This window comes from Nicotiana sylvestris, chromosome 11 (genome assembly GCF_000393655.2).
Source record: "Nicotiana sylvestris chromosome 11, ASM39365v2, whole genome shotgun sequence".
NCBI classification, from domain to species: Eukaryota; Viridiplantae; Streptophyta; class Magnoliopsida; order Solanales; family Solanaceae; genus Nicotiana; species Nicotiana sylvestris.
In genome coordinates, this window is record NC_091067.1 from 154,914,225 (window position 1) to 154,925,931 (window position 11,707).

The following is an 11,707-nucleotide window of genomic DNA, read 5'->3' on the forward strand; positions in this document are numbered from 1 at the left end:
TTTTTTTAAGTATTCATTTGATTAATGGAAAAGGATTTAAAATAGCAACAATATAATAACTAAGGAGAAAAATACTTAATAAAAGCATTGAATATTTATTAGGTTTAGGGGTTCAAGTTCAGAATTTTGGACATGATATGAGAATACGATTAAACTGACATTCCATCCAAAATGTTTCTTTTTCCCCTCTTTTTTCTTTTTTGGTGAGTGAAAGTTCTCAAAGGCCAAACAAAAAGACCAATACCTTCAAAAAAAATTGGCTTCTAGAAAAGTAGTGTGTTTGATGTCTGCAACCTTTTTCTTGGACGTGGAAAAGAACTAATGATTTTTTCCTCTTGGTAATGAATATTTTTGGACTATCTCTTGATTTTTGCATGTCATTCTTTTTAAGGAGATCATGCTAAATTCTTTGCAATTCTTTTTTGTGAAGGACTAACAATGGACACCCTCAATTGATAATCTCTTTAGTCTCTTATAAAATCAAACCTATAGGAACCAACGGCGGATCCAGAATTTTTAAATTATGGGTGTTTAAATATTTTTTATTTGAAAATTACTGTTGAGACTGGGTGCTCAAGTAATATATTTGTATGAATTACGAATTCTTCTATATAAATAATAGTGCATGGCTCCAAAAGTAATGGGTGCTTAAGCACCCATAACCTATAATATGCATCCGCCACTGATAGGAACCAATCTTTTGTTTTAATTTTTCAAGTTTAACGTTAAAATTTTGCCTAATATTTTATGATTTTGAATTAACCTATTGAAATCTTCAAATCACTCAATAAATGTTTTTTGACAATATGAACCAAAGTGGTATACTGTACCACATGGCTAATATTTTGTTAATATGAAATAACCCTCACCCATCTAAAAAAAAATGTTAGTAAAAAATGATCCCTATGAAGCTAAAGGTTTTTAAGACTCGTAAGAAATACTATAACATAAACTACTAGTACGAAAATGAGGCTGCACTAACTCTACTTGAGTTTCTATTATACGACTGAGCAAATTAATTTCCTGCTAATATTATCACGTTAACCTTAAATATGCGATAATTTTAACTTTCAGATGACTTAGTCCATGCTTGAGAGGCTGGAGTGTCACTCACTTATTTATTCAATTTGAAACTTTTAATATAAAAATTTTCTTAATAAATAGACCTTGTGGCCTTACTAAAACTATGTTGGTAAAGGCAGGAATATATGATAATGAAGGAGGGAATCTCAGCCTTATGATCATGAGGCCAAGAGATGATGCATGGTACAATTAGATAAAGAGGATCAACCAAATGATATTATCAAAGTTAAGCACTAAGAATTTTCTTATCAAAATGCCGACGTGATACAAACATGCAACACTACATAAGCTCAATTAAACGACAATTGGAATGGATAACCAAAGTATTTTGCTTCTCGTTTTCGAGCATTTACTCCTGAAGTTCATTTAGCAAACTCTTGCTAGCCTATCTAATTTCTCTCTCTTCCAAAAGTTTTTGCAGTAAATAGTTTTCTGACCCGGGGGTCTATTGGAAACAGCCTTTCTATTCTCACAAGGTAGGGATACGGTATGCGTATGTTATTGTTGTTGTAATTTTCTAAATCCCAAACTAAACCAAGTTAAAAATGCAACTTGTTTCTTTTTCCATGGTTCTTAATTAATTCCACAAAAAAGTATTTTTATAATCAAGTCACATAAAAACTAGTGATTTGACTAATATTAATTAACAGTAGCTAAAAGTTTAAATTATGTGACATAGTTAAAAAATTACATTATCATATCACATTTACCTGTTGTGCAATAGGTAACTTGTTTTGTTTTTAAAATTACTAAGTTCCACTCTTTATTAAGACTGCATGTGGATATCTATTTATTTATTTTTTTGAAAACAGGAAGTATTTTATATAATACTATTAAGGATTAGTTAAAGGGGGGTCCTTGACGGACTATGATCTTGATTAACCTGGAGAAAGCTAGTTACTTGGCAACTATCTACTAAGTTAAGACTTGCACGGGAATGTAGTAGAGTTGAGTTGGATGATACATCAACATTGATACTAATAGTAGTTATAGTAGTAGTGGCAGAAATATCAAAAAGAACAAAATCCTTCAGCGATTCTGGCATTTGTGAGAACGTTGGCTGAAAAGTTGGCATTGGCTTGGGTTGAGTTGGATATCTATTAGGTGACCTAATAGTATAAACAGAATTTTACACAGGCACTGTAAATAAGTTAAGCTTCAATTCATATGGTAAATAACCTATATAACAAATTAAATTCACTGATGATTTAGAAAATCATTACAACACAGAAGTTCATTTTAGCAAGGGAAAAAGTCCAAATATACCGGGAGAAATTCAAAAATAGCCAGATTTACAAGTGGTCATTCAAAAATAGTCATAGTTTCAAAAGTAATCGAAATTTAGCCACTTTTGATGTAAAGATAAATCTGAACGAAAACACTGTTCAAATCCGAAAAATACTCCGGCATAATATACTAGAATTCCAATATAATATACTGGACTTCAAGCATAATATATCGGTCCAGCATAATATGCTAGAAGTTCATACACAGGTGCTCCAATCTCCAGTATATTATGCTGGAACTTTCCGCGTGTCGGAGTTCCAGCATAATATGTTGAAAGTTCATACACAGGTGCACCGATCTCCAATATATTATGCTAGAACTTTCCGTGTTGCAGCAAAATAATAGCTATTTTATAATAACATTACAAACGCTGGCTATTTTTTAATGACCAGTTCGTCCGAAAACTGGCTAGCCCGTGCTATTTTTACAAATATACCTGAACTTTGCAAAATGGTCTAAATATTTCCTTCGATAGCACTAATCATTTCTTATCACCATTCACCAACATGCCTTATAAGCCTATTTGGCCAAAAAAAAAATTGCCTAAAATGTTTTTTTCAAAAAGTTAAAGTATTTGGCTAAGTTTTTTAAAGGGAAAAAAGCACTTTTAAGTAGAAGCAGAAAAAGTAGGTTCTTCCCAAAAGCACTTATTGAAAAATTCACTTAGAAGCGCTTTATAAAAGCTTGTCAAATACAAATTGTTGTTTCTCACCAAAAGTACTTAACGAAAAACACTTTTTTTTAAAAAAATACTTTTCAAAATAAGCTGATTGGAGAAGCTTAACCAAACGGGCTATTAGTTCTATCATTCATCTAATACAAAAATGGATCACTTGTTGTTTGAAAAGCATAAGCATAGGCAATCAGTGCCAGCCATTGCCAACTCAAAGTAGTGAGAAGCTCAATTACAATCACTTGACAAAACAAAGAAACCAGAACCAAAGAATCATTACAATCAAATGGTGGCAAGTAAAAAAACACTGCCTTGCTATCAAGATAGATAGAGATAAAGAAGAGAATAGAAGGTGGTGAAAAAAAAGCCACACAACAATCAAGACTATATGATATTCACTACTATAAAACCTATAGATACATCAGAGTCAGTATAATTACAACTTCTCCCGCGGAAAATTTATAGTTTCTTACGATCCAAGAGCTGCTCTATCATCCGGTCCAGCTAGCATGATCTACAAATTAAAATTAAACAAGTCGTTTCTGATAAAGATAACAAGAACAGCAGCTTTTCGCTAGTTGTTTAATGATAAGTCTATACTTACATTGCAGTCATAGGCAAACCTTCGGGCCAGCATAATAGCTGCATTTCTTTCTCTCTCCGTTTCAAACGCTAATACAAAGGAGAGCCCTGTCTTTACTTGCCAAAATGTTGCCTGAGCTGCAGCATTGCCCCCGCCTCTGACTCCACATAACTGTGGTAAAAAGGCAATGTTACAAATGAGTTAGGGAAGGAGAGTTGGCAGTTGTTTAGATGCTCGTGTATAAATCGCCTATTGTTTATGATAAAAGTTTGTGGGCAGTCCTATGTTTTGCTAGTTATACAACATGATGGTATTGTTCTTTCTGTTATTCTATGAGCTCTCGCAACACTATCTCTAATTTACATAATAAAATCAATGTTTTTGCCATATTTCCAAGAGCTCAAAAAAGCTTCAAAACACTTCGTTCATCTTCTGCCCCAACTTGAGAAAACTCCAAGTATTTCAAAGTTCTGATCTTAGTTCGATCAAATACCTAATAAAAGAAATGGCTATGGAGTAGGCATCATGAATACCTGCATTGAAGCGGAATAGTATTCTTTTGCTACACTTGTCTTCCCTTTACGAAGTTTCATTCTCATCCTTCCAATGTGTAATACATGGATACTCTCTGATGTATGATCCGTTCCATTCATCTGGACCACAACTACCTACAAAACATACAATAAAGATATGCATTAAAGGAGTTGGAAAAAGACAAATGCAGCTACAATGTCAATAGACCAAGATAGAATCCTTCTTATTCTTATTCACATTCTCAGGTTTATGTTCTTTTAGAAAATGGAAAATATGTTGTTCAATTATATTATCGTCTTATTTAGAAACTTAAACTATTAAAGGATAACCACTTTTATTTTTTTAATATGGCCAAATACACTCCATTTGTATGCAAATACATTTTGTTATTGGGTGGTGGTGAACCTTGAACATATTAACATCTGTCTACTTTGATACCATGTTCAAATGAGCAAAACGAGAGGAGACAGTTAGAGAAGGCAAATAGTGGAATACCCCTTTGGCAGTATTTGCACAACCAAGGGACAACTATATAACTCAACATACTCACGCAGTGTAACTTAGTTTTGGTGTTCATGCATGGATTTTAATGTGGACTTACAAACATGAGAACAGACTACCAAAAGTTAGCTTTGATATAGTATTGAATTGTGTAACCGCCTCTTCTAGAAGTTAAGCTATTAGAGATTTGGCATTTTTATTTATTTAATTATGTTAACGTGCAAAATGTGATGTGTCTGTAGGGAGTGCACAACTACAGGGCAGAAAGATTATTTAAATTGGTGAATAGAGAGAGAGCATGCTGAGACGTCATGGTGAAGACGACGCAGCCACGCGGAAACAATTAGAAGATATATAAAAAAAATAGATGGTAAATTAATGAATAAATAACTCAAGTTTGATTTATTCCTAATAAAGGTGCAAAATTAAATTGAAGGACTCATACATTGAATTCAATGTCATGCCTCCGCACCAGAGCTTCAACATAGTTCCCCAAGCCTGCAGCTGTTAACGGAAAGGTGTGTCAATCATTATGAAGGTATGGAAATGCAGAAGTAATTTCAGCTAAACCAATATCTAAGTCAGGCCAGCAGCTACTAGAATTGAACAGCACACGGAAAGCACTACATATTAGGAATCGAGACAAACCTGGATCAATAGCACTAGCAGTTGTCATCAATGTTGTCTGGTCTCCAAATGTTATCTCGGCTTGCAAAACTCGTCCAACGTCAAATGGTTCTGGAGCATAAACCGGTTTGGTGGCCCCTGAACTCAGATAGTTGAACACGTCAGAAATGGACAAAAGTTAATACTACACATTAAATTGGAATGCAAGAGCAAGTGTCACTTTAAAAAATGAGGAAGCTTAGCTAAAACATGAATATAAGATGCTTACAGAAGAAAACCATAATAAAGGCAGTAAGACAATTTCAACATGTACAAGCTCTCTAGTGGGAAGATGGCTATTTGAAAAGCTGTGTAAAGGATCATTCAGAGAGAAACCCGTGACGAAAATACCCTTTATCTTAATGCATTAAGTATCTGGAGAACATTAATCAAGCAGCATAGACAAAGAGGGCAATGTAAACTAACTCTCATATACCTGAAATAGGTTCTTTTTTCCCGCCTTCACAAGCCAAGCGATACCACTGAATTGAACATTCTGAAAGTTCTGGAGCAGCCAGAGAACAGGGCTGTATTTGCAAAAACGAGCCCAGGGCTTCCGTGCCATCTAATTCATATAACTGTGATACAGTTTCCTCACCCATCTTCCTTGCCAGCTGCCAAACAAGATGGTATATCAGAACTATTTTACTCTGATATTACAACTTTGCCCTTATAGCATAACTTGAACTCTTACCAAACCCGTGTTACACAAAAATTTATATCACAAACAATAAATAAAAAAAGAAATTCAAATAGCATTATCTTGACTTCTTTCAATTGACATTGTTCTCATCAATATCTTTGACTTCCAGTGTTTCTTAAAGATGTACTTCTTTCCTTTCAGTCAATATCAGTATATTAAACTGAGGATAGTTCCTAAAACCAACAAATCATTTATTTTCTGTAATTTACACAAGTGCCACAAGCGAAATACGCTATTCGCCATACTCACATTATCCATAAAGACCAGGAAGTATCAAAAAAGATACATGCATATACCTCTTTCTGAAGCTGTACTGAATACTTGGATTTCTCTGCAAGCTGCATTCGTAATGCTTGAAGCTCATGCTCCATGTCCATGACCTGTTAGCAGAAGCATCATGTATTAGATATGTCGAAAGTCGAGAATTTATTTAGCCATATGTTAGAATGTTCTAGGTCACAGGTGTTTAGGTTAATAGTAATACTCTTTCCAACTCTGTCATAATTATGAATCTTGTTGTGGTAATTTTCGTTATTCAATAACTGTACTTATTTCATAAGGTAAGTTTAACATGTCAAAACTTGCTGTATTTTAGTAGACTAAAGCTAAACTCCTATATACGGAGCTTCTTCTATATTTTCTACAATAAAACCTCATCCATGTATTTGTGAATGAGAAAAAACTACCAACTCCCACATAAGCAATCTAAGGAAGTTTCCAGTACAGAACTATTAAAAGAATACGCTTTTGCTTCCTATGGCACTGGAAAACTTGTTTTTTAGCGCCATTGATTTCTGAAAGCAGCAGGTCTTCAATTCTTCCAATGTGGCCATTTTAGTGAATTATTAGCAAAACTACCTAATTCTTTCGAATGTGATGGCAATCCTGAATTTTAACTTTTTCTCGGATAAAAAGAAACTAGAAAAATTGAGAGAGGGTAAGGAGAGGGATTAGCTGGCCGGAGCAGTAAGAGGTTCCCATGAACCAGGAGAGAGTGTGGCTTGTGGGAAGTGCGAACAGTGGTGGTTTCTTTCTTCAAGTAAAATAAGTTCATGCTTTCTCAAATGAATAAATAAGCTTCACGTTGAAAGTACGACATTTCTCCCAACTAGAACTATCATTTGGAAGTCTTATACTATTATCTTTGGCTGGTTTCTTTTGAATTTGGATAAAACGAAGGCTAAGCTCCAGATTGCAGAAACTAAATATGAATGCTGCATCATCATGGTTACCAAAAGCACAAAAAGATCTTTTTTTGAAAAGTTTAAGGGTCCCGTAATAGGTCGCTTCCTGATACTAAGAATTCTCCTTCACATAACATCTATCGGCCAGCACATGTCGCATAACCAGATATATGACCAAGAGTATATAAAAGAATAGAGAAAATAAAGAAACATGGAGGGAATCTTAAATGGAATTAATGCAACATCACGGTAGAAAAAGCCAATACGCAGATACCTTACTAGGCTGATGTAGCATTTTGATTCGCCTTGCCTCTTGAACTTCCTTCATCAATTCTTCCATGTCCTAATATCCAGCAAATTGTATTAGGTTTGCATGATCAAGAAACGAAAAGTTGTGGGCTCAAAACAAGCTGCTAATATTAAAGATTTAAATAAACCAAAATAAATGAGGAATAGAACAGTGTGCAAATAAGTCACAGTTATTGTATCAAAAAATTTTGCATAAAAATATTTCTGCCAGTACATACAAGGAAAAAAAACCAGAGCTTTCACTTTTGGACCAAGTGACCAACAAACTTAATAGAGTAAAAGCAGCAGGCGGAAGAGAGAAGATCCAATAAGTAAGAAACAACGCGTATAGGATAGCGCTTTCCACATATAATTGATATACAGTTAACAGAACCATCCAAGGCTTATAAGAAGTTGAGCAAAACATGAAGAAAATATGGGCTAAAGGGAGAACAGCACTGCGCGCAGGGTCCTCAAAGCATGTCAATATTTGGAAAAAGTTTAATTGAAGACAGAGAACAAAAGACATCAACTTACAGGATATGAAAAGCAGTAATAATTTCACCACATTAAAAAGTTAATATAAAGCAAAATTGGGCAATCAGAATGCTGGAAAAAACCTGCTTTCCTGAGGCCCCGGACATTCGTTCATACTCCTGAAGAGCCTCTTCCACTCTCTGAACAGCTGCTCTTGCATTCTCAATTTCAGCCCTTGCATAAGCTCTTTCTTCCTCAACAAGTTTCTTAGCATCTTCAGAAGCCTTTTCAATAATTGCAACTAAGATCAGAATAAAAAAATGAGAGTACAACAACACCAGACCCAGTGTAATCCCACAAGGGGGTCTAGGGAGGGTAGTATGGGCATCCTTACCCCTACCTAGTGAAGGTAGAGAGGTTTTTCCGATAGACCCTCGACTCAGGGAAAATAAAAAATGAGAGTAGCAAAGAAAAATAGTGAAAAAGAAACTGAAAAGAGAGAAATCTGTGATGTATAGCACGAATTGGGATGAAGGTGTAAACTGATTGATTAGATAGAGAAAGAGAAAGTGGTAAGACTCCGATGCTACAGATTGAATTTGCGGGACTGCTCGAGAAATTAACAACTTGAACTGATTACTTAACTCCATTAGTTTAGCCTCAATATTACACTCTAACCTCATTAAAGACAAAGATAGTCTCCAGTTTTCCTTAAAAATTGCTTCTAGATTATGACTTTTTAAGTTATTTGTGTAATCTATATGAAGCACATTAAAGAACTGACTATTTGGTAATTCATCTGAAATCAGTAAAAACGACAGAAATGATTTCCTAATGACGCAAGACTATTGTCAAACAGAAATAGCTACTTTCTAAAGAAAACCCTCTTATTAATTACAACAACAACAACACAGTAAAATTCCACAACTAGGGTCTGGGAGGGTAGTGTGCGCGTAGACCTTACCCCTACCCGAGGGAGTAGAGAGGTTGTTTTCGATACAAAACCCTCGGCTCAAGAAGATGAAAAGAAACAGCTCTTATTAATTACACCATTTACCATAAAACTATCTACCCAACAGACAGAATAAGCATCCTACAATCCAGGAAGCATAGTAGACTCGATAAAGTTTTATTCAAAGTCCATAATAGGAAATGAAAACTCACGACCATTTCTCAACACATACTATGTTTTACCTGCTTCAGAAAAGTTGCAAGCTTTTTAACTTCGGTCTTTTCCTGAATCAGCTCTCCTTCTCTCTGACTTAATTGTACTGCTAAAGCTTCAACCTATGAAAAAATTCAAGATGACAAAGATATACAGCTAAAAAGGAGGGTCAGGAGAAATTTTCAACAGTAACTACTGTCAAATACAGGAAATTTTTCACACATATTTTATTTAATGAGATTTATGTAGCATAAAAGCATAAGAAAATGCATCTTGATATTTCAGCTCAAAACCGAAAGTCATCAGCAAACTGAGGATGCTGAAAGTCAAAATGGAAGTGTGGACAGTCATCACTTCTTACTGAGTAATGACAGTTTTCATTTTTTATTTTTGATAGGTAGTAATGACAGTCTTCATTACATATATACTCTATTTGTACATAATATTATCTCTAAAAATTCTACAAATCACAAGCTATTCTAGCACCGACATGCAAGCATTAATAAGCAGCGTACTCTTTATCCAATGTTACAACTTACATTATGAAGTAGGTTTCAGATTCTCTCCTAGCAGGAATATTTATCTTGCAAAGAAGCATATCACTCAAAAAGGGCATACGGAACTAGTCAAAGAAAGCCTGTAAAGGACACAAAACTAACCATCGCAATAGCTTCCTCCACATCATCCTTGTTTTTCCCCGCCACACGTCCTCTCAAATCTTCAAGTGCATCTCTGAGCTTCTTTAACAGCACATGCTTCTCCAGTGAAGCTGCATCTTTGAGTCTTGCCTGAACGCCACGTATAAGATACTTATAAGACACTTCTATATGACAAACTCAACATTACCAACGGGGAGTAGGCCAAAAAAGGAACATATTCCATGTTTTTTTCTTATTTCTTTTTTTGTTCGATTGTCACATGAATAACTGGCCGATAAGGAAACTCCTGAGTTATAACTATGGAATTATCCATTCAAGAATAGTGGAAATGCAAACTCATAATTTAGGCCGTACCTCATCAGACAACTTGGCGGCAGCAGCCAGACCCTTTTCAAATTTACTAGCTAGATCGCGAACGGAGAGTCGTTTTTGCTGCTCTAGTAACTGGGCAGTTTCTCGAGCAACCACCTCTTTCATTGTAAGTGCCGTAGAATCCTCCTTCACCTCCACAATCTGATTGTTAGCTCCTATTTTGTAATTTGGAAAGCGGCTAGAAGGGAAGATCACATCTGCTGATACAGGAGGAACAGCATCCCTTTGCATCGTATTGCCAAAATCACGAGTTACCCTTGTCATAACTCCAAATTATCTACACAAGTCCTTAACCAATCAACCATAATCTACCAAAAGCAGTGATATATGCTCTATCTAACTTAAAACTCACACAACAAAAAACAATCTGCACTGTTCAACCATAATTTTTACAGCTAAAATTCATGGAGGTTACTATCCACCAACCAAAAATTAACCACATTACCAAATTAATCCAAATTTAGAGAGTAAAAATCAAGTCCTTGGACCTAAAACTAGCAACTAACAGCATAAAGATTACAACTTTACAGAAGTTCATGGCTAAAACAACCCAACAACAACAACAACAAGCCCGCTGAATTCCCACAGGGTAAGATGTATGCAGCCTTACCCCTACCCTGGAAGGGCAGAGAGGTTGTTTCCGATACACCCTCGGCTAAAACAGCCAAATCCCTGAAAATTACCTACATTACCAAATTAATCCAAATTTAAAGAGTAAAAATCAAGACTTTGGACATAAACGTAGAAACTAACAGCCTAAAGATAACAACTTTACAGCAGTACATGGTTAAAACAACACAATCCATGAAAATAATTCATCAAAACATCAAAACCTAAAAAGTAACATTCACAAGTTCATACCCAAGTCAACTTTTAATTAACATAGGATTCCAAAAATAGAAGGAAAATTTTTTCCATGGCTAGAAAAATATTCCAAATCACAAACATGGAAAGTTTTCAAGAACACCAACAACTTGATACCCTAAACTCTATATTTATTCACCAGAAAAGAGAGAAACACAACCACCAACACAAAAACAAAAACAAACAAAAAAAGTACAGTAACAAACAGATAACAAAAGTAAAGTTTCAAGATTGTATATACTCACAGATCATACAAGTATGGTGTAAGCAAAGTTATATCAGTTAAATAAAAAAATTGGGTCCTTTAAAAAAGTTGAAAAAATGGATTCTTGAATTGGTTAGTAGTATATAGCATGAAGGCTAGTCTTGATGATGTTTTTCAGACAGAAAATGTGAGGAGAGAGAGAGAGAGTTAAAGAGTTTATATGCTTTTTAAAAAGTTAAGGGGAAAAAGCAACCCCAACCCCACATTACCCAGGCCCCTATGCCAATGGTGGGGGGTGGGTGGGGTTAGGCCTGAATGGCTCTGTCTCCTAGGCTAATATAGTAAGTATAGTATCTTTCAATATGTAGTACTGTATTTGTTTGGTAGCTACTTCAAATGGGTGCTAATTTGAAGTACTATTTAAAGTATTTTTGTTGTTATGTTTATTGATATCAATTTTTTG

General features: G+C 34.9%; 1 protein-coding gene across 2 annotated transcripts; it reads right to left on the reverse strand.

Moving 5' to 3' along the window:
- Positions 1 to 3,150: 3,150 nt before the first annotated feature.
- On the reverse strand, positions 3,151 to 11,461 carry LOC104220139 (stomatal closure-related actin-binding protein 1). 2 transcript variants are annotated; one of them, XM_009770954.2, is made up of 13 exons: positions 11,285 to 11,461; positions 10,158 to 10,452; positions 9,804 to 9,932; positions 9,174 to 9,266; positions 8,123 to 8,263; positions 7,489 to 7,557; positions 6,327 to 6,410; positions 5,764 to 5,941; positions 5,310 to 5,426; positions 5,107 to 5,165; positions 4,160 to 4,294; positions 3,648 to 3,797; positions 3,151 to 3,557 (listed from the first exon to the last, which is right to left on the reverse strand). In XM_009770954.2, exons 2-13 carry the CDS (start codon positions 10,437 to 10,439, stop codon positions 3,513 to 3,515), a joined length of 1,482 nt encoding a protein of 493 aa, XP_009769256.1. In that variant the 5' UTR covers positions 10,440 to 10,452; positions 11,285 to 11,461; the 3' UTR covers positions 3,151 to 3,512. The 2 variants fall into 2 exon arrangements, with proteins under 2 accessions (XP_009769256.1, XP_009769258.1); XM_009770956.2 differs by lacking the exon at positions 11,285 to 11,461 and adding an exon at positions 11,037 to 11,142.
- Positions 11,462 to 11,707: the final 246 nt, after the last annotated feature.

Bases quoted from the DNA above. Each gene is read 5' to 3' on its own strand.
- LOC104220139 (XM_009770954.2), bottom strand. From the start codon at position 10,439: ATGACAAGGGTAACTCGTGATTTTGGCAATACGATGCAAAGGGATGCT. The intron at 7,558-8,122 runs GTTTTTTCCAGC...GCTGGATATTAG, and splicing joins CCGGGGCCTCAGGAAAGCAG to GACATGGAAGAATTGATGAA. The intron at 5,427-5,763 runs GTATATGAGAGT...ATCTGAGTTCAG, and splicing joins GAAAAAAGAACCTATTTCAG to GGGCCACCAAACCGGTTTAT.